Source organism: Leptodactylus fuscus, chromosome 8 (assembly GCF_031893055.1).
Source record: "Leptodactylus fuscus isolate aLepFus1 chromosome 8, aLepFus1.hap2, whole genome shotgun sequence".
NCBI lineage: Eukaryota > Metazoa > Chordata > Amphibia > Anura > Leptodactylidae > Leptodactylus > Leptodactylus fuscus.
Window position 1 is genome coordinate 20,504,058 of NC_134272.1, and position 22,882 is coordinate 20,526,939.

At 49.4% G+C, this 22,882-nt stretch overlaps 1 protein-coding gene across 1 annotated transcript; it reads right to left on the bottom strand.

Moving 5' to 3' along the window:
* Positions 1 to 206: 206 nt before the first annotated feature.
* On the bottom strand, positions 207 to 21,845 carry SETD1A (SET domain containing 1A, histone lysine methyltransferase). The gene is made up of 19 exons (XM_075285826.1): positions 21,713 to 21,845; positions 19,982 to 20,128; positions 19,595 to 19,693; positions 19,241 to 19,511; positions 18,547 to 18,650; positions 18,290 to 18,471; positions 17,210 to 17,993; positions 11,877 to 12,680; positions 11,563 to 11,730; positions 10,910 to 10,994; positions 10,688 to 10,833; positions 9,048 to 9,120; positions 8,351 to 8,605; positions 5,701 to 7,008; positions 4,889 to 5,058; positions 4,690 to 4,800; positions 4,462 to 4,581; positions 2,024 to 2,161; positions 207 to 1,843 (listed from the first exon to the last, which is right to left on the bottom strand). Exons 2-19 carry the CDS (start codon positions 20,111 to 20,113, stop codon positions 1,670 to 1,672), a joined length of 5,124 nt encoding a protein of 1,707 aa, XP_075141927.1. The 5' UTR covers positions 20,114 to 20,128; positions 21,713 to 21,845; the 3' UTR covers positions 207 to 1,669.
* Between the last annotated feature and the right edge of the window lie 1,037 nt (positions 21,846 to 22,882).

A 22,882-nucleotide genomic window follows, 5' to 3' on the forward strand; every position in this document is an offset into this window, starting at 1 on the left:
GGATAATGTGGAGTCAAGGTCTGGGTCCACAACCTCGACCGATCCCCCTCCCCCAAAATAAAGACACACACACACCGGGCATATACGTAATAAACTCGTGTTTCTACAAGAAACAAAGCAGTTAATATACAGAATATACAACGTTCTCAAGCCTGACCCCTCCTCCCCCCAGCCATACTGACCCCTCCGTCCTCCCCTACCCCAGGTACAACAATGGCGCCAAATTGATGAAGACAACGGCACGAGGGGGAGAAAACAAAAAGGATATGTCTAAAGAGGGACGGGGCCTCCCCCAACACATATGTAAACACATGAACAGCCATGTTTAGGATATCTGGCCTCCACCTGAAATGTCAAAATGGCAGCTTAAAGGGGTTTTCTGGCATCCAGGAGGTATATTATACTGAGGACCTATCCACAAGAGAGGTCATCAGTGTCCAGATCGGTGTGGGGAGGGACGAACACCGAGACCCTGCACTGATCACTGGAGCACAGTGCACGGTCTAGTGGTGGCACAGAGGTACTGCAGCTCAGCATCCAGTCCATGAATAGGAGCTGAGCTCCTTCGCCACAACCGGGTCTGGGTTATCTGTTACTCCCTGGAGGCCAGAAGACCCCTTTAAACGCTCCAAGAAGGCTTAAGACAAAGCAGAACATTTTGGGGACCCCTGAAGCCTCTCTATCCATGAACCACCCCCCTCCCCCCAAGCTTCAATCTCAAAATATCAATCAAATAAATAAACATTCAAAAAACCATAAGATTTAAAAAAAAAGCGACTAAAACGTGAGAGTGGCGCCGCTGCAGCGGACAGTGATACCGAGTATGACCTATGGTGGTGGGCACAAATATAGACGCAAACAAGCAAGATAAAAAGCTACGAGAGCAGATACTCAGCATCACTATACAGTGCAGGGCGGGCACAAGCCAGGGGGCGGGGCTAAATATCAGTCGCAGGATCATCGAAGACCAGTCCTTGAAGAATCAGCTCTTGGGTCTATATACAAGGGAACAGTGCGTAGTGTATATACAGATAAGAGGGCTGCATCAGGGAATGGGAGGGAGGGGCACTTGTGCGTTTTGTGGTCACGTGACTGGCAGGAGTTGAGGTGGAGGCTACAGCTAACTTGTACAGGTCTAAAGAGCCTTGGACTTTAAGCTTGAGAACTGTAGACCTAAGGGAGGGGGAGTCAGCAATGAGGGGGGAGGGGCTGGGAGCGTCCAGATCTCTCGGCCGCTGCCCGGCATAAATAACATACTCCCAGAAAGGAATAAAAAGAACAGAAAACTAAAATGTATAGAAAAATAGGCTAAAAAAAAATACCCCCAAAAAATGAACATGTACATATCAGAACGCCGCGGGGTGACTGCATGAAGGAAGGGGGAGGAGCTCGGCAGAAACACGCTCATCATCCGGCGCCGTGTTAAAGTGCCACAGACAGGTCAGGCTGTTCGCATCTTCAAGAAAAATAAAAAAAATTAAAAATTAAAATAAAATGGCGGCCATTGTACCGGTAAATGCCCCCAGGTTCTGCCTCGATCCACACCCGGCCTGGTCGTCTGTACATGGTCGGCAGACACAAGCCTTTGGCTTCTTTTGTTCACTTTTTTAGGCGCCGTAAACCGCGCCAAAGTTATGATCAGCGCTAGTCGGCCCCCGGCTGCTTAACGTTAGTTCAAGGTGCCCCGGCAATTCTCAGTCCCACAGAGGCAAGGAATCTTGTTCTCTTCGATGGGGAACTTGTAGTCGTAGGTTATCTCTTCGTTCACGCCGATCGGCTGCTTGGAGTAAATGACGATCTTCTTCTGGGACTCGATGGTGATGACTTTGGCGTAACAATTGGGCTGCGACAAAAGGAGAAGATGACATCGTAAGATTAGAGAAGAGATCCTCCATTATCATGCAGTGGTTGGAGGAGAGACAAAGCTTTATGTGTCACATGTAATCTTCCAGCCAATCACAACAAGGCGGGGTGGAGCTGCTCACTGAGCATGTGCAGCAGCACCAGGTCGGTGGCCACTTACCGTGCAGCAGTGGTTTATGAAACGTGCCAGGTTTCCAGATTTGGTGGCATCGATGATGGTGTCCTGGTCCACGCGGAACAAATAGCTGCTGCCGATCCCCTGCTGAGCGTATCTCTTCTCTCTCATGTCGGCCACCACCTGCACAGACAATAGAAGATCCATCAACAACAAGCATGGATCAAAAGAAGAGCAGCGGGACATCTCAGTACAGCAGTGATATATAGGACGCTGGCCCTTTAAGGTTATTCTGTATCCCTGGAGCGAATCAGCTACTCTCCCTATTACATAAGTGATATGAACCCTGGAGGGGAGAACGTGTCCCATAAACAAGTCTTACATAATAGGGCAGCGCAGACAACTACCCCCAGCGGACTGAACCTCCCTGACGCCACGGGGAGGGGGTAAACAATCCGCGGCCAAGAACGGGATATGTGCAAGAGAGTAAACCTAGTCAGTTATAAAGTATAGAGAGAATACTACAACACCCAACCAGCACGCTGCCAGGACGCTGGGAGTTGTAGTACTATTCTACTACGGGGCCTGTTATACCAGGTAATACTACAACACCCAACCAGTGGCATAACTACCGCCATAGCAGCGGAGGCAGCTGCCACAGGGCCCGGGACATTAGGGGCCCGGTGACAGCCGCTACCGCTGCTATTATTATACTCGGGGGTCTTTTTGGACCCCCGAGTATAATGATTGGTGGACTGGGAGAGGTAAGAAACATAAAAAAAACCCCACTGTTACTTACCTCTCCACGATCCGGGCAGACTTCAGCCTAGTCGTCTGACGTCTCATGAGCCGGGCCTGCGTCCTGGGTCATGTGACGCCTGACGTCATTGAAGATCAACTACTTCGGAGGCTGACAGCGTAGGAGACGGGAGATAGGTGAGTAACAGAGGTTGTTTTTATGTTTTTCTCCCCCTGGGTCTCCGATTATTATAGCAACAACAGGAAGTATCCAGCAATCCAAATAGTTAAAATTTAACTTTTAATTGAAAAATTGTATAAATGAATTAATATTCAAAACATCGAGCAAAGACGTAAAAAGGCAAAAACATATCGATACAAAAACACTACCGCAACATACCGAACCGCTAAGCGGTATGTTGCGTTAGTGTTTTTGTATCGATATGTTTTTGCCTTTTTACGTCTTTGCTCGATGTTTTGAATATTAATTCATTTATACAATTTTTCAATTAAAAGTTAAATTTTAACTATTTGGATTGCTGGATACTTCCTGTTGTTGCTATTAGTATCATCAGTCCCTTCCCGGGGGACAGTATCCGTGCACCATTAAACGAGCAACAGGCCGTGGACTCTCTGTTTTGGTCTCCGATTATTATACTCTGGGGTCTGAAAAGAGTATAATATAATAGTATTATGGGGCATAATACTGTGTGCAGGGGCCACTATGGGGCATAATAGAGCGCGCAGGAATGCATAAGAGGGGTCGGTCGAGGTCTTTGGCGTCGGTCGGGGGGGGGGGCATGTCAAAAGTTCGCCACGGGGCCCCGCCATTCCTAGTTACGCCACTGCACCCAACCAGCACGCTGCCAGGATGCTGGGAGTTGTGGTACCACACAGATGACCACATATATACCACTATACCACATATCCAGCCCCCACAGTCTGAGATGCTGGGAGTTGTAATAATATTCAGACCATGGTAACGTGTTATACCAGATAGTATTACAACACCCAACCATCACACTGCTAGGACACTGGGAGTTGTGGTACCACACAGATGACTGTGCCAGATATAATAAACAATACTATACCACATATCCAGCGCCTACAGTCTCAGATGCTGGGAGTTGTAGTACTATTCTACCACGGGGCCTGTTATACCAGATAATACTACAACCAGCACGCTGCCAGGATGCTGGGAGTTGTGGTACCACAGAGATCACTCTGCAGGATAATATTACAGCACCTAATAAACACCAGGCCCGGGATTCTGGGAGTTATAGTACCACATAGATCATTATGCTGGATGCAAAGCCTACTACACTACCTAAACAGCACAGTCCGGATGATGCTGGGAGTTATAGTACCACATAGATTACTATGCTGGATGTACAGGACAATACTACTGCAACACCCGACAGTCTGTAATACTAGACAGGACTTGATATGCTAACGTTTCCTTCCTCAGCCCTCTCCTCCTTACTATAAGTGAAGCCTCCGGCGCCCCCCAGAGCTCGGCATGTCTGGCAGTTGCGCACAGCACAAATCCTTGACAATCATCCGAGTGTAGTAAGAGAGCGGAACGTGCTGAAGATATATACAGGTCAGCAGCCGGATACTACAACTCCCAGCATGCCTGGAGCCACCAGATACTGACCGCTAGTGTTATAGTAACTGGCCAAATACCCTGCCCGAGCACACAGACTGAGGGCGACACCTAGTGGACAAGCCCAGTATAGCCTCACCTGCCGTATGTTCTGTCCCACGTATTCTATCACCATCTCATCTGCTGCAATGGGCTCCATAGCGAACAGACCCCACTCGTGAATGCGACTGCGGCCAAACCGCAACTTCTTTTTCCGGAACTGGAAGAGCAGAAGGTACAGAGTGTGAATAAAACCCTCCATAATAGAATTCCAGCACTGCAGTACAACACCGCCCCCCAGTGGTCTACAATATAAGCAAGCATTTACTTTGAGTTGGTTGAGTTTCAGTAAATCGCTGTCCATCAGGGAGAAGGAGCCAATGGCGTTAAGTAGACGCCTCTGCTCAGAGCGCCGCTCTGACAACACCCGGTTGGTTCCCTGTAATAAGAAGCAAAGAGTCAGTAAGCTATGGAACAGCGCTCCCTGGTGGGAGGTTGGAAGAAGTGCTAGTGCAGCCACAACAGACCTGCGTGTCACTGTCCAGCTCTCGCACAGATACGGGGATGACATCCAAATACTTGTCCTTGTCCTTCTTACTAATGGCGTAGTAACCTTCGCTCCTGGCGCAGCCCGTCTGGTGCTCGCGGAGGCCGTCCTGCCGATTCTTCCGCCGCTTAGGGTCAGCAATATTGGTGAGTGAGATTGTGTTAAGGAACAATAGGTTTGTGTTGTGTCGCTACACCGCGAAATCAGACAGAGGATGAACACCCCGACCCCATCACCTGACATGTAGTAGAGGGGGCTATGACCTAGCACCCCAACCCATTTATGAGGGTACTGCCGCGCCCTTCAGAGCTGCGCACAATTCTCAGACCGCCCCAATTTCCAACACTTCTCACAGGAGATGACTGGTGGTTTAGGCACCATTCACATCAGGTTTTTCACCCACATCTGCCATGTACATGCAATGTGAATAGAGTCCAAGAGACTCCGTGCATTGCCATCAGGTTGTGGAGGTTCTACAGAATTCGGCTGCCCTATTAACCTGGGAGGATCTGCTCAGAGACCCCTACCATTGTGTGCAAGTGGGAGGATTCAATGGGCCATCACCGCACAACCCCTGCCAAAATAGACTTATTAGGACATGTGGCCACCATAGAGCGGTTTCCTCACTCAGGACCCACTGCAAAGAGTGCTGCACCCATGTATAACTATATATACTCGTACATTCATCCCACAGAGGTAATGTAGGGTCAGCAGACATTTCCGGTGACCCCAGGGAGGATACAGCCTCCTTCCTCCACCCACCCATACTCCCCTCATCCACGCAGAGGATATTAGTATGCGGCACCCAGTGGGTGTCATTCAGCCAGTCTGTGCTGTGGTCCTCCTGTAAGAGCCTCTCGTACGTCTCCCTCAGGTAGACCATGTCTTCAGTGTCCAGTCCGGTGTTCCATATGTCATAGAGGATGGTCATCTGCTCAAACTCGCTGCGGATCTCGTACTTGGGAGGAGACAAGAGCATCGCGGTATGCCTGTTCCTGTGGGACCTCAGCTCCCGCGTACACACCCACGAGTCTTCATCATCCTCCTCGTCCTCATCCTCCTCCGATGTGATCTCTCCGGGCTCCGTCACCTCCTTCACTTCCTGTTGCCTCCGTTTTTTACTTTTAGATTCCTCATGAGCGGTTTTCTCTTCTGTTTTCCTTGAAGGGGTCAACTGCAAGTCCCCAACGTCCAAGATGCCAGTATCGCCCTCCAGGCCGGACAGCAGGCCGCCTCCCACACACACGACCTCTTCTGGGGCCTCCAACACCGCCGCTTGGCCAAGGTCTATGTGGAGCATCTCGCTGGGTTTCTCCAGCTCTATAGATATTGCTCGTTGTCTCTTAGGCGGCTGCTTCAGCGATGCGGGGAAGGAAGCGTAGCTGTGCTCCAGCAAGATCTGCCGGACAGGAGCAAAGAGAATGTCCTCTACGGGCTCCACCACCCGCTCTGGCTCGCAGGGCTCGTGGACCACAGGCAGTGGTACTGGTGCTGGCAGCGGTTCTGGAATGGGCAGTACTTTCATCTCCTCCACATGGTCATAATCATCATCCATGTTCTCGTCTCCATCTTCGTGTGCTGCCTCCTCGTGCCCTGTGCTGGGAGGATAGGACTTCACCAGACATGCATGGTCCCAAGGAAGATTTAATACAGTCATCTGCTCCGGAGGCTTCTTCTGTGGAGAAGGTTCTTTGGCAGGAGGTGGCGGTTTCGTCAGCTCTGGTTTTGGGATTTGGAGAGTCTGTGTTGGCCGAATAATGGGAGTGGGAGCCTTGGGGGAAGGGAGAGGCGGCTCCTCCACTGATAATGACAGAGGGGGTTCCTCCTTTGGTTCCTGCTGAGTGACCTGTGGGATTTCAGGAATAACTCTCTCTGGTACCAGGTGATTTGGGGGTTTGCTCTCGACAGGTTCAGGCTCTTCTTCTGGAGCGAGGAGGAAGGAGACTGTCTTGCGCCTCTTTTTGGGAGGAGGAAGAAGCGGCAGCGGAGGAGATGAAGGGGTGCAAGGCTTGGGGGTTGCCACAGGAAGTGGAATTGGTAGCTGTGGGGTTGGAGCATCTATACCAGGCTCGTCCTTTACTTCCAGTGCTGGAGACTTGTCTGAAAATAAAAGATAATATTAAAGCAAACACGCAAGTAAAGAGAAGTAAAAAAAAAAACAAAGTTGAAATTCAGACCACGGTGGAAACAGCCCCCCCCCCCAATTGACTGCATCCAGCTACCTCCAATAATACTAGATAATCCCTACACACAATACAAAATAAGTGTCTATATAATGTTTAACCAAGAGAGGCCAGAATAATCTTTTACTTATCTTGTATTATACTCCAGAGCTGCACTCACTATTCTGCTGGTACAGTCACTGTACACATACATTACATTACTTATCCTGTACTGATCCTGAGTTACATCCTGTATTATACTCCAGAGCTGCGCTCACTATTCTGCTGGTACAGTCACTATGTACATACATTACATTACTTATCCTGTATTATACTCCAGAGCTGCGCTCACTATTCTGCTGGTGCAGTCACTGTGTACATACATTACATTACTTATCCTGTACTGATCCTGATTTACATCCTGTATTATACTCCAGAGCTGCGCTCACTATTCTGCTGGTACAGTCACTATGTACATACATTACATTACTTATCCTGTATTATACTCCAGAGCTGCGCTCACTATTCTGCTGGTGCAGTCACTGTGTACATACATTACATTACTTATCCTGTACTGATCCTGATTTACATCCTGTATTATACTCCAGAGCTGCGCTCACTATTCTGCTGGTACAGTCACTCTGTACATACATTACATTACTTATCCTGTACTGATCCTGATTTACATCCTGTATTATACTCCAGAGCTGCGCTCACTATTCTGCTGGTGCAGTCACTGTGTACATACATTACATTACTTATCCTGTACTGATCCTGAGTTACATCCTGTATTATTCTCCAGAGCTGCACTCACTGTTCTACTGGTGCAGTCACTGTGTACATACATTACATTACTTATCCTGTACTGATCCTGAGTTACATCCTGTATTATACTCCAGAGCTGCGCTCACTAATATGTTGGTTGGTACTGGAAAAACAGTCAGCAATCATGCTGACGGTCTCCTCCTTAGCTAAGGTTATAAAATGCAGTGGGTAGCATGCTTTCCCTAGATCAAATGCCTTATGTAAAGATCACAATTCTCAGAATGAAAGCCACTGGATCAGGTTTGGATCAAACACTTCGTTGGTAAGCTGGGAGATTTCAGCACTGAAGGCTTCAGATTTTTTTTATTAAATGCAGCTCTAGAGTAAGATACAGACAGAACTCAGAGAGATCAGTACAAGATATAAAGAACAGAGAGCAGACTTGTGTCCTCAGTACCTATTGTAGCAGTCAGGGGCAGCGCCCCATGTGGATGCAGAATAAACTGAAGACTTACTCAGAGGCTCCTCCTTGTTGGGCTTCACTTCTGAGGGGATCGGCGGTGGACTAGGAGGTCGCAGGGGTTCAGCAATTGTTTGAGTCATGGGAGTGTCCTCTTGATCTTCCTCATCATCAGAGGACGCCGGAGAGGAGGAGGATGACGAGGAAGAGGAGGAGGAAGACGAGGAGGAGCTGCTGCTGTCAGACTCGCTGGAGCTGTCACTGTCATCAGACACAATCTTGTTGGAGAGTTTGGCGAGAGGCGTCTCATCTGGAGAATAAAACAAAGGTGAAATCAGTATATACTGCCACGTAAACATCCCGGGTTATATGAGGCCGGGGTCAAACGTCAATTCAGGCCCGTATATTAGAGAAGGGTCCCTAGTCAATAGAGCCATTTTCTTATTGCACAAGTCCCACAACTTTTTACCTTCTCCATCGACAAATTTGTATTAGGAATTTATTTTTTTGCGGGATAGGCTGTAGTTTTCAATGACCTATTCTTGGATACATAAAACTTGGGGATAGACTGGCCAACACTATAGAAAAAACTGTTAGTCCAGTTTAGGAGGCATCACAATGCAACATTTTTTTTGTCCCCCCCACACACACACACACACACACACGGGCTCAGGCCGCAAAATCCAGTCCATGTATGGAAAGGACTTTCTGGCCCAGATTCCCTCATGCAGTCTGTCAGTTCACTCTCTTACCTTCAGAGTCTTCATCCTTGGTGCTGATATCATCATCGTCGTCATCGTCATCATCATCATCATCATCGTCATCCTGCAAAACAGGCATAATAACAATCAAGTAAACCAGCAGGGGCAAAATTATATAATTGTGTCTACATTGGTGGCCCCGGCTTCCTTACAGGCCCTTTTGTGGGTCCCTTGGTCAATGGCCTGCACTCTTCCGGTTGCCGTAAAAGTGACTGACTACATGCTGCAATTGTGGTGGAGGGTTCGCTTTCGGTGTGGATGGCAAAGTCCAATTTCTCCCCTAATACCAATATTCTATAACCCCCCCCCCCCTCCTTTTTACTCCTGGTCCCTTGCCTGAGGTGTTTGGTGGGGACTCGCCCAGTTTCGCTGTCTTATTGATTTCCTCTACAACCGGCCGGTCTTCACCAAATGCTATTTTAATAGCACGTTCTCCCAGCCTACATCAGAGGCTTTTCGGACTGCAGAGGTGTTCCATTTTTTGTGCTCTCTCCCCCCACTCAATCCAGGGGTCTCTCCCCCTAGCTTCTGGGGATTGTGTCGGTTTAGAGTTGCTGATAAGGGCTCCCTTTCCCTTATGGGTTGCTCAACACCCCAAGATGGTAAGCTTGACGTTACGACGGCCTGGGAGCGAGATCTTGACTCTACCCTGACCCCGGCCCAATGGGCTGACTGCTGTACATCAATTAGCAAAGGCAGTTGGCAGGTCACCCTCATGGAGTCATATCTGGTCCCTCATGGACTATCACTTTTTTCGTGTTTCACCCCTTTGCTTTAGGGCAGGGGTAGGGAACCTTCGGCTCTCCAGCTGCTGTGAAACTACAACTCCCAGCATGCTCCATTCACATCCATGGGAGTAACAAGAAAAGCAGAGCAAGTATGCATGATGGGAGTTGTAGTTTTGTAACAGCTGGAGAGCCGTACGTTCCCTACCCCTGCTTTAGGGGTTGTAATGTCTTAGACGCTACCCTCCATGTGTGGTGGTCCTGCCCACAAGCCCGACGCTATTGGCTGGCTATCCATAGGACTTTCCATTTCAGGCCCCCATATTTCATCTTTTTATCTCAGTAACTGAGGTTATGCAACGTGTGGATACCATTATGCTCCATGAGAAGATTAATTCCATTATAACCGATACCCTCCCGGTTTTTGATAAGGCCTGGGCACTTTGGTCAAAGGTCTCGCACCCTGGGTCTTCCATACTGTCTGCAGCTTACTTTAGTCCTAGAACTGGATTGAGCACCCACCCCTCCGGCGGACCCTTAGTTGTCACCTCCAGCTGCCTGAGTCCATTGTGGCGCTACTTCTTCCCCCCATTTATTATGTTTTTTTTTTCTAGTTGTTGTAATGTAATAAATACCTTTGAAACTATATAGTTGCCGCACAGCAGAATGGGCTCTTCTAAGTCAGAGAGGAGATCTTAAGGTGCCCAAAACTTTAAGAGCTGTTCTTCCCACACAGAAACATTGGCCGAGTGTTCATGTGTCCTACGTCCCCCCTATCGCTGTCTAAAACCCTCCTGTACCACCTCCCCAAGAAAAGAAAAATATGGACACCCCCATACACAAGATATTTGGTGGGTTCAGCCAACTCTCCTCTAAGGCGTACAACAAGGTTTACAGACATCTCACCTTGTCCGAAGCAGAGTCCTCAGAAGCTTCCTCACCCTCACTGTCCAGGGGGAAGGAGTTTCTGCGTTTGTGCTTGGGTCTGTCTGCCTCCCGCTGTGGAGCTTTTGTTCCCGATCGTGGCTCTGCCGTTGTCGCTTTTTCTCGCTCTGAAAGTAGATAAAAGTAAAAAGATTTGCTCCTTCAGTGTAGGGCGTCTGTAGTCCCTGTCCCTCAGATACTTACCATCTTCCTCCTCTTCCACTGGCGTGGATGGTCGGGGCCTCTTCTGATCGCCGTCATCGCTCTCTGAGGGCTGCTTCCTCTTTACCTGCATGGAGGGAGAGTGTGAGAAGGTGACAGTCTCGATATATCAGCCCCAGATTCCTGTCTTAAGTGTGGTTCAGGGCAGGTCTTGAGTAGGCCTCAGCCCAGGTGTAGGTCATGGGGCCATAAAAAGCTGCAGATCCTGCACTTCAGGGGAGATCCTGCGAGGGAGAGGAGGCGCCTCGGTCTGTCCGGACACAGAGTCTGGTGAGACTGTATAGCGCTATTTTTGTTTACCCGGGTGGTTGGTAGTACGCCACCCGTACAGCTAGTACTTTGTTTAGTTAGTGCTCAGATGAGCAGGATTTTGTTTGACATGAATTTAAGGCTGTATTTTATGTTGCTCATTTTATGCCTGATGTGAAGGTTTATTTATTTTCCTGTTTTATTAAATAATCCTTTTTGCTACAGATTTTATGTCCCCGTCTCTGACTGGTTGGGTCCACACCATTGCTGATACTGAGCTACCTTCCCCACAAGAGTAAGAATACAATGCAGGACACTGAACGTCGAGCAATGGAAGCCAAGACGTCTGGACCAGATCCTGCAACACAGACACTTGGTCCTCTTACCTTGAAGGAAGGAAGCCGCAGAGCCTCCCGAAGACCAGAACCAAATCCAAAGCCTTCGGCTCCACCACTCTTGGCCCAGTCTACCAAGGACAGAAGGCCGGGCTCCTTAGGACGGGTCTTCTCCTTGTCTTCTTCCCGGGGTGGTGGCTTGGGCACATTCTGAAACGGCTGTGAAAAGAAAGGAACACGCAAAAAAAAAAAAAAAAAATACACAGCATCAGTAAACAAATCCGGTTATCCTTCCAGACAGTATCGAGCTCACCTGCCACCCTAGAAAACTGAATGGACCCCACACACACTTCATCATCACTTACTTTTGCCTTCTCTTCCTTGCGTTCCCACCACTCATCAAAGGCTCGGAAGGCCACGTTCTCCACCATCTTTCTGTTCAGGTCCCTCTGCATGGTGCTTTTCATCTCCTGGATCAGAGAGGACAACACACTCATGACGGTAGCAGCGTGAGGGTCTACTCCTTGCACCCAGCCCATGGGCCGAGGCTCCTGACCCAGCGTTCTGTTTGTCCTGGTGGCAAGGTCCCTCAGTGGTAATAGGGGTTGAGGATCTTGGGATGGGAAGTGGGGATAGGCCGCTGCAAACATCGGCTCAGACATAAGCGGTGGTGGGTGCTGCGGTCGATGCCTGTGGCCCAACAGATGAGGGAGTAAGGGTGGGGGGTAGGGGTCTTCAAATGCCTTGTCCTGTCTGCTCTGCTGCAGGCGACTGAGCATCTGTGTCTGCATCTGGAAAGACATGGACGTGCCCCCCCACTGGTTGCCCAGTCTGTTCACCAGCTCCATGGAGTTTACAAAGTCATAGATATGGGGGGCGGATACTGCAGAGGCGGCTGAAGGGTCCAGTGGGGGAGGAGAGGCCGGACGCGCCCCAAGTTCTCCAATTCGACCTCTGGTGGCTGTCGGGGCCAATAGCGAAAAGGCATTGGGAGCTTGGTGGTGCGGGTGAGCGGCCATCGATAGAAGAGATGATGCAATAGTCTGAGTGGGGTAGGTGGCCCCAGGACCTGCAAGGTGGGGCACAAGAGGGTAAGGTGGACCGGGAGCGCCAGGCATCTCAATGGCAATTTCTTCATCTGAGATCTCCATGTCATCTCCAGAGGAAAGCTGAGGAGGCAAGAAGGAAACCATTAATGTATGGAACCAGCAGGACACAAGCGGTGACCTCCGAAAACCTGAGAAGTAAAACTGCGTCAACACAGGAAGGCAAGGGTCAAATTGTAGGTGGTGACTGCAACTTGGGCTGCAACCCAGGAGTGTCCTGTTGTACGACCGCCATCTACTGTAGCTGCGGGATCCCACTCCAGGGTTGGGTTTAGGGCTAAACTGCACACCCGATAACTTTATGTAATTCAGGGCCCCCCCTCTCCACATAGAAGAGCATGACATTCGACATAGCCGGCTGAAGCAGGGGACTTGATGTGTGTAGAAGTTTTCAAGAAGTTCATTCCTGTGTATGTATGTGTATATAATAATATGTATACATAGATTATCTCTATATTAGCCTTATACTCCAGTCACATCCATAGCTGCGTTCACAAGTTCTTCACTCGTGTGCTAATCCGCTGGCTGCCCGCACTACTAGGCACACACATCACCCACGTCACAATTAGACGTCACTTTGTCCAATGAGCTCCTGAGTAAGCTGGGTGACCACATAGGTTAGATCGGTTGACATACATTAAGGGTATTGTAATAGTGTCACCCAGCTTGTCCAGGAACAGATAACATGGCAGAGGAGGACGACTCCCGTGTTGAGTGATTGTGTCAAATTCACACAAAACAGTTTTCTAAAATGCAAAACGAGAGATCATTGAGAAAACAAATCATCCAGTTTATTTTCCGGCAGTATCGGAGTCCACGTGTGGAGCTTCCCGGAAGACGAGCCATCCTAACTGTACCCCCCTCCCCTCCCCCGACATACCCCATGATCCAGCAGCCCTCAGTGTAGATCCTGCCTGTAGCCGTGGATGGACTAGTGATAGTCCTCTCTAGTTACACCTCAATCTGCAGCGCACTCTGACTTCAAAAGTCTATCAGAAAAGACAGACATTCCCTGATACGTGATTATACAGACATCCCGTGGTGGGGGTGGGGCACACTGCTTGCTGACCCATGTGTGAACAGGCGCAAGATCAGGGTGACAGAGGAAGACTCCAATCACTGCAACGGGAGCCAAATATTTCCGGACATTAAGCATCTTCTCTATTGCTCACCTTCATTTACAATCACAACTTCTACCCCATTCACTTCTAAAGCTTCTGCTAGCCATAGCCATATGCAAGCCAGATGGATTGGAACTGCAGCTCTAGATGGGACTGGAGTATCAAGAGAGAGTCAGGTACAGCACTAATGGACGGCGTGCCTGCACACTTCATTGACCAGACGCTGCAACTGGCCCCATTTGTGTCTCTGATGTGATCCCTGGCACCTCTGCCGCTCAGCAAGGTCTCCTCTATCCTGTCCTTAAGGGATAAATTGGGATTATTGTAATTTTCCCTTTAAGGGCCCTCTGTAAATTGTTGTGTAAGAGCGAAGCGGAGCCATCCGCCTGAACCCAAACATGGCGACTCTCTCCGGAGACACCAGCACAGGCGGTTTAAAAGGGAATGTGTCCAAAAAATAAATACGTTTTATTATTACAAATTATTGTTCATTTTAGGATTTTTTGGCATTTCCCCATCTTCAGAAAAAGATTAAAATAAAAGGTTTACCATTGCCTACAATTGGCCAAAAGAAGGAGCATCATGTGGGAACGGTCAACAGACCCAATAGTAGAGCCTAGGACGGATGTACTGCGTTCAGGGAGTCTACTTGGTTACCTAAGGAAACCTACGGACATCACAGACTAGAATAAGGTCCATGTGGTTTGTGCACGAAACACGTAGAGAGAAAAGTGCTGCTTGCGGCATTTTTTCTCTGCATGTTTTGTGCGGAAACCAAATGGACCCCATTATAGTCTATGGGGTCCATGGGTTTCCTCAGGTAACCGCTTTTTTTTTTTTTTTTTTTATGCATATGGTTTCCGTTCAGGGGGTCCCCAAGCAGAAACCTGAACCCACACGTGAACCGGGCTTAAGAGGTTTGACAGCTCCACATGTCCAAGTCAAAGCTGCACACCTAGTTGCCTAAGGACCTCTGGTGAGGTTTTCACAGGTCCTTAAGCAACAATAGTAGTGACACAGCTCTGCACTGCTACACTGAAGCCTATAAGAAGCAATTGGTAGAGACCACTAAGGTAGCTAAAGCTGGAGCAGCAATCTCTTTTTTTTGCTTTCTATAATCTGTATTTGTGTTACTGCAGTTGATAATGTCAGAAATCATCTGTGTATTGTGTAATGACCTGACACAGTACACAGATGTTGGAGGTTTCCTGACATATGACAGACAAAAATGCCAAGAAATTCTAAAGTTATTATACAGAAACTTCCTTTAACAATTTTTTTTGTAACACATTCCCTTTAATACATACATAAATACTGACAGACATGAAGATTATAGGATCGTGCGGTCCCATCTGCACTAAGTGGGGGCGTCCTCCTACAGTGACCCATCTTAGAGGGACACCACTTTATTTCCAGAACAGTTTCCAGAGATCTTCAGGACACAAAAAGAAACAAAAACTGCTGGATGTGAGGAACAAATAGAAAATGTCCGCCCTGTGGGCTGCAGGTGTCACGGCCCCGGAGTCAGCAAACCGTTCAGTGCAGTCTCTTACTGGTTAGTACGTGCGATCCCGGAAGCCGTCTGTGTATGAGAAGGTGTGACGGCGGCGCGAACGTAAGAGGCGGGGCCAGCACTTCAGCGAGACACCAAAAAAATAAGCAGCATGTTATTACAGCGTCATACTATAGGGCGGCCACCATAAGTCACATTATAGAGAGCACACACACACAAACAAAAAACAAAACAAAAAACACACAAATCTTTAACCCCAGGAAACCCCTTTGACTGCAGTGCAAAGAAAAGGAGGGGTTCATGACTAGGAGCAGGGTCCTACATATGCCTAAATATACAATTAAAGGCATTTGTTGTCCAGGATCAACAAAATATTGCTACTAACTTCCAGAAACAGCGCCACACTTGTCCATAGGTTGTATCTAGTATTGCAACTTGGCTCCATTGATATAAATGCAGCTACGTCAGCTACAGTCCCCGACACAGCCTGTGGACAGGTGCGGCATTGTTTTTGGAGGTAAGCAGACATGTTTTTCTAACTGTAGACAGCTCCTAAGCTTAGTCTATATAGAGTAGATGAGTTTTCTTGTCCCTGGGGGAGCCATGACATAAAATCCTTAATGCTTTACACTGCAGGCTGCATTAAGGAGAGTTGGAATAATGCTACCTGCTGCAGGTATAAGTTGGTAGGTCCTCCAGGCAGATTTGTGATGTACTCACCAAATATGATGTTAGGGCGGGCTACATCTCATACAGAGATTATATATAGGTCTTTATTACCTACAAACAGCGCCACAACTGTCAACAGGTTGTGGCTGGTATTGCAGATTAGCCATTCACTTCAGTGTAACTAAGCTGCACTACCAGAACTAACCCATTTGGATTGTAGTGCGGTTTCTAGAAGAAAGCAGCCAAGGGTTTCAATTCTGGACAACCCCTTTAAATTGGCTGATACAAGCCCTGTCCTTGTCCTTCAGCTGGGGGTTGGCTATAACGTAATCGGCATAAACTGTCTTCTGTGTTAGCCTGAACTGATCACGGACATGTCTTACCTGCAATGATACAATAACAAACTACCAAAACAGGGCAGAGGTTTGTGCTGCGGCACCAGCTGCACATATGTGACAGCCCCTCAGCTGTACGACTGGACAGAAGAAGTTGTCAGCCACTGGCTGGGGTGGAGGGTTCTGGATCTTGAAAATGCTGAGGAACTGAAGGATTAAAAGGATTCTACCATCAAAACTTTTTTTTTGTGGATAAAACGTCGGAATAGCTTTTAGAAAGGCTATTCGTCTCTTACCTTTAGACGTGATCTCCGCCCCACCATTCCTTAAAAATACCAGTTTTTACCGGTATGTTAATGAGTTCTCCGCAGCTGAAACAGCAATGGGGGCGTCCCCACTGCTGCCCGAGAACTGACTCCAGCGACGCCTTCTTCTTCACCTGCATCCTCCCCTTCTCTGTCGTCTTCCTTCTTCGTCAGCTCTGATGCCTGCGCAGTCTTGCCTTGCGGCCTCGAAAACATGGCCGCCGGCTGGCATGCGCAGTCGGCTCTACCAGTGTCTCGCTGGCAGAGCCGACTGCGCAGACGTCAGAGCTGACGAAGAAGGAAGACAATAGAGAAGGAGAGGATGCAGCTGAAGAAGGCGGCGTCGCTGGAGCCTGTTCTCGCCGTTTGAGCGCTGGGGCCCGCCCTCATTGCTGCGGAGAACTCATTAGCATACCGGTAAAAACCAGTATTTCTAAGGAACAGCGGAGACCACGTCTAAAGGTAAGAGACGAATAGCCTTTCTAAAGGCTATTCTGACGTCTAAAGCACACAAAACAGCGTTTTAGTGGTAGAATCCCTATAAAAGGAGCAGGACACCCCCCCCCAGGTTAGAGGGACCTCAGGGCTGCCTGCTGTAGGATAGATTGGTCTGGTCTGTGACTGGTCAGTATTACTATATGGCTCTTACCTGTTCCTGTCCGTTTGCTGTCCTGCCAAGATCACCGAACCTCAGAATGGCCTCTGCTGACACATCCTCAAAACTGGCAGGTGGGGGAGGGGTGTAGGGACCGTGCACAGGTGGTGGGACTTCTTCGTGGACAATGCTCTCCTGTCTGGTGCCCTCTGTAGTTCCTTCATCTTCTTCCTCAGTGTCAGAGGGGAGGAAGGAAAATTTGGAACGCTGCTCCTTCAGGAGAGCCTCGATACGGGAGTCCAGGCTGCTGCTGTGCTGGGTAAAGGGTAGGCTCTCCGAGATGCCATCTGGGAGCGGAGAACAGGAGCGGGCAGGTGATGGGGGCGGCGAGCAAGCGGGAAGTGGTGGGGGAGGTGGTGGAGGCTCCCAGCCTTCAGATGGTGGAGGGGGAGGATGCGGTAGAGAGGTGGAGGGCGGGGATGGAGGAAGAGGTGGGTGGGCCATTCTGTAGTCCCTGTCTGGGAGAGGTTCATCAGGTGGAAGTGGTGGCGGGGTAGGCAGTGGTGGAGTCCCAGGAAAGCGGTGTAAGGGCGGTTCCTCAGGGGGTGGTGGCGGCTTACGATGGCGCGAGCGGTAGGACTGCGGGGAGGAGCGGTGCTGATGCCGGTGGTAACGTCTGTGGCTGCTGTCATGTTGCGAGGAGGAGGAAGATGAGGATGTGGCTGGAGAGTAGTGGTGTCCAGACCGGCGAGAGTACGAGTCACCAGTGCTGTTCTCGTGGCGCCGCGACTTATATCCTGAGGAGTCCTGGGAACTGGAATGGCTGGGCGTCCCCTGCCTGCGGAACGAGAGAGACGAGAGTGTCACACAATCTGCTCGCTGCAGAATACCATGTGAGTAATACGGCGGCATTGAAGCCTCCTCCTGACCTAAAGTATAACTCCACCCACATTTAGCTCGCTGACATGAAAACTCCTCCCCTTATATGCTATAACATGCAACTATCACCCCCCCTCCCTTTCCATTCCGTCCCCATTGACATGAATTCTGTCAACCTGGAATATACTGGTTTCCAGCTTCTGCAGAACTACAACTGCCAGCATGCCCCAATGGTGCCAAGTTCCCTGCCCTCACCTGCTAGAATAGGCAGAGTCCTGAGAGTAGGGCGTCCCGGCCCTAGGAGTGTATGGGGTGCCCTGTGAGGAGGATAGGGACGGGGTATACTGGCTATAGGTGGAGCCCAGGTCTTGAGAAGTTGGGGTTCCGTTCCCGGGCACATAGGCTGGATCACTGGACAGGCGGCGGCGACAGTCAACCTGAGGATACACAAGAGGTAAGAGCGGTCCTGCGATGGTCTACACAGAATTAACCACAGTACGTAGAATACTCACCGGCTCCGGGGGGCGCTCCTGCCCCCACCTGCTAGTGGTGGGAACTGTCTGAGGGTTGTAGGAGCCGCTCACTATTAGGTCGTAGTATTTCTGCCTCTGCTGACCTGAAAAAGGACAATATACCCTGTGAGGGAAACCAAATGCAGAGGGGGCCCAATGAAACCTCCATGAGCGGATGACGTTGGAGCAACTGCTGCTTCACTTCTCTAAAACCAAATGACCTCATGTCTTATTCTCCAGTCACATCCAAAGCTGCGCTCAAAACTTTGCTAGTTTTATAAGTACAGTGGGTTCAGATCTAGTGATTACACTACATCTCCCACAATGCAGTGCAGCAGAATATACTCCACTGTAGGACAGCTCTAACTAATGTGACTATGGGATACATGTAGTGTATATGAAGTGACTAGTGAGTAATGAGAAGGGTGGGGGTCCCTGCACTGCTGCACTGTATGTACAGGGCTGCCTAACTGAAGATGCAGGGGCAGAAAAACAATCAGACATGCTGGATTACAACACGCCCAATCCAGGAGATAAGTGATCTCTCCCCCACAGCACGTCAGCTAAGTGTTCAGGTACATGGTAGGGGTCAGAGGGACATCAGTCAGCAGCTGACTAGGACTACGCGGAGGAGGGAGGCGATATCTGAGCGTTCCTGCCCCCTCCAGCAGTTCTCCCACACACAGGTCATTACCTCGCAGGTCCAGCTCTGCATGGATGATGTTGCCCATAACTGAGGTGTTGTGCAGGTGAGTGACCGTCTCCCTCGCTGCTCTGGAGCTGTTAAACAGGACCTTTGCCAGGCCGAGGTGCTTGCGGGTTTTTGGGTGCAACAGGATTTCCACTTCTTCCACATCCCCAAATTTGCGGCACATCTCCTTGAGGAAGAGCTCACGCACATTGTCATTCAGGTGGGCAAAGGTGACCTCCTTCTGGGGGAGCTGTCCGACGTAGAACTCATCAAACTGTAAAAAAGGTGGCCGGTCAGGAGACAAGACCCCCGTCAGGGAACCATCCCCTCCTCTAACGTATCAGCTACTGCCAATACCTTAAATTTGGGCACAGGAAGGGACACATCTCGTGGCTTACTCCACAGGCGTTGCTGCCGAGGATCCCGCACATCTCCGACTGGAAGGAACGGTCCATCCTGGAAGACAGAAGTCATCAATGAGGCTCCTCAGCTCTGAGAAGAAAGGAGCGCCTGCAGCTGTGGCCCCTGGGACGGGATGCTACATAGAATACAGTGCGGGGCCCCAGCCTGCTCATTACAAGTAAAATATCTTACAATAGACCAAGCACTGGGCAGACAGTCTGGTGGCTATCAACACAGATCCTGACAGATTTTGTCAGGCAGCACGTCCACACCAACCGTTCTGTCAGTGGTCTCACTTCCATATTTCAGTATGAGCCCCCTCCCCCATGCTGCGCCCCTTACAGTGATGTTGAAGTGCACTCCATCGTAGCGGTAAACCTTCTGTGCGGCTTTGCGGAGAGCAGGGTCGAGCAGCAGTTTGTAACTCCTCCACTGGAAGCCGGCCGCTCTGTGACTCTCGCCCTCGGGCTCCATCTGGGGACATCTGACCTGCGAAGGGAACAAGGACGATGAATACGTTGCGTCCAGAAACAGAAATCAGCCTGACAGAACTGTGGTCGTCTCATAGCTCACTGACTGTCTCCCATGTATAATTTAAGGGCACCTCAGCAAGTGTCTCCACCTGCAGGTTATAAAGCTATTGACCTCCTGAGGGAGCGGCCTGTACTAACATCTCACAGCTGATGGGTCACTAAGAACAGAGCAGTGCGGCCTCCACCAGCTGTGTGAGCAGGACTGACAGCAAGCAGAGGAAGAGTCTGATGAGGAGGAAGCGACATGTAATGAAAGAGGCTGTGATGTCTCCTGTACCTCCCTCTGATGACCGCCACCATCTTGCTGACTGTTTCTTACACCTGGTAAAATACTGCAATATGGGCTCTAATACATCTGTCTCATGCTAACCTATAGATTCCAAACTGTCTAAAAGAATGTCTCTCACTAGATGGTGACGGTCTCTTGTATTAGGAGTATCTCTCACTAGATAACTGCACTGCCTCAAGAATCTCTCTCTGAAAAAGTCAATCTATTTCCCATTTAATGTCTCCTCATTAGCATTGTCTCTTTTCTTGTGGAAGTCTCTCACTAGAACTTTCTTTGAGGAGGTCTCTCACAAAAAGTCACTGGCTCTTTCCTCATGGATGACTTTCCTAAGATGTCACTGTCTATTTTCCTTTGGCTGTCCCTTCTTAAATGTCATTCTCCTTTTCTCGGGGCGGTCACTGTCTTCCTTGTTAATACTCCTATGGCTGTCTCTTCATGGGGACCCTCTCTGTATTACTGACCATAGCTTCCAAGCCTGTGGCCTCCAGTTTCTCTCTATCCCAGTGACCGTCTCCTTCCTTGTACATACAACCTGTCTCATCCCCTGCTGAGGGCAGATCTCATATCTACCACCTGTCTCCACTCTCTGACTGTCACTTTCGTGTTGACTGTCTCTTCTATAACTGTGTGTTTTCCTATCTGCAGTCCTAATCCTGTGGTCTCCTACTGTCTCCTAAATCTAAGACTTTTCCTCCAGTGAGGTCTCATGTCCCCAGGATGACAGACCCCTACCACCTCCTGACTGTCTCATGGGAAGCCCCTCACTCATCTGTCTCTCTTTTCAGTCTCTATTAAGCAGCGGTCTCATGAGAGGTCTCGTTACGGTGTCATCTCGAGTCCCCATAACACCAGACACCTACCCCCTGTCTAATCTCAGTCTCGGCTGTCACTCCCTCCCTCAGTGACAGTCTCGTCTCTCCGTTATCAGACTGCTAGGACCAGGGAGCACTCTACAGCCCATCTCCCAGCTAGAGCTGTCTGTAAGATGTCTCTTGTCCCCTCTCCAGCTCTGAAGCTCCTTCTCCTCTGACCATCTCCTCAGGCGCCGTCTCGGACTGTCTCTTACTACCACGGCGGACGTCTAATAGGTCTCCTCAGCTCCCAGTAGTCTCTGTGGCGTCTGCGCCCCTCGGTTACATAGAGGTCTCCCGCCCCCGGCCCCACACTGTCTTGTCTCCGGCCGTCTCCTCCGTAGCAGTCTCTCGAGTGGCCGGGGTGTGCCTCAGCTCCGGAGCGGCCGCTCTCTCTCACCTGGTTGTCTCTCCGCTCCCGGCTGTCTCTCGCTGTCTCTTCCCCCGGATCCTCTGTGTCTCTCAGTAACGCCGCCTGCTTCCCAGGCCGGCACTTTCGCCTCAGCACGGCCCCTTCTTACTTTGAGGCTCCGCTTTCCTCTAAATTATTCTGTCCGCTCCCCCGCTACTTTATCGCCGCTCGGTGACTGTCCATCCTCCTACCGGAAACCTCGGTTATTAATATATACACATTTACATCTGTAACGAATCTGGGGCCGAGCGACCCGAGAAATAGCTTTACCTCCTCCGCTCACTTCATTCCGCACTTTCCACACGCGAACTTAAAAAAACTAATAATTACTTTAAAAATTAATGTATCATGTCTCCTGGTAAAAACCGAAAAGAGAACGAAACGAGAAAAGAAAAAAGTCTTAAATGATTGAGATTTACTGTCTATCCCGTGACGAATCTGCAGCTGCTGAATTTATTGTAAACGGTGACATCTGAGGAGGGAGCTAAGGCGGGCTGAGACTATAGAGTGCAGGGTAGTACAGAGCGCCTTGTCTGTCCCAAACTCTTTTACCATCGCTTTGTTTTTTTTTTCTTCCACGAATAACTTTATTTGTCATTGAATATTGAACACTGGTCCTGTAAATACATGTAGGGGGCGCATACTTATTGCTATATAGTGGGACAGTATATAAAGCCATGTCATAGTCTGCATAGTGTCAGGCTTTCATACTTACAAAGCTTGCTGTTTAGAATTCCTACTTTCCCCTATTTTATTCCTAAAACTCCAGGTTACCATAGAGCTTGTCCTCTACGTCCTTGACCTGCGGAGAACGTAAACCGGGCAGGATTTCATAGGAAGACGTCTATTTGCATTTATTTTTTGCAGGTTATTATACAACCACCACCGCCATCTCTAAAGAGAGCAGCAGTTTGTGCCCCAGAGCTGCTCTTCCTACTAAAATTAAAGGACTTGTCTATCAACATGAGATCGGTAAAGATCCAACTCTCACCACTGTTGCTGATCAGCGTGAGCACTGGTTTGGTCTACTGCCAAACTTCTCAACATTTACCAGTTGGCATCAAGGAAGAGACAATTTTCAGGTGAGACCGTGACCCTTTCATTGTGTGACACACACCCGGTTTACATGATGTGGCAATCAATGCATTGGCCACACCC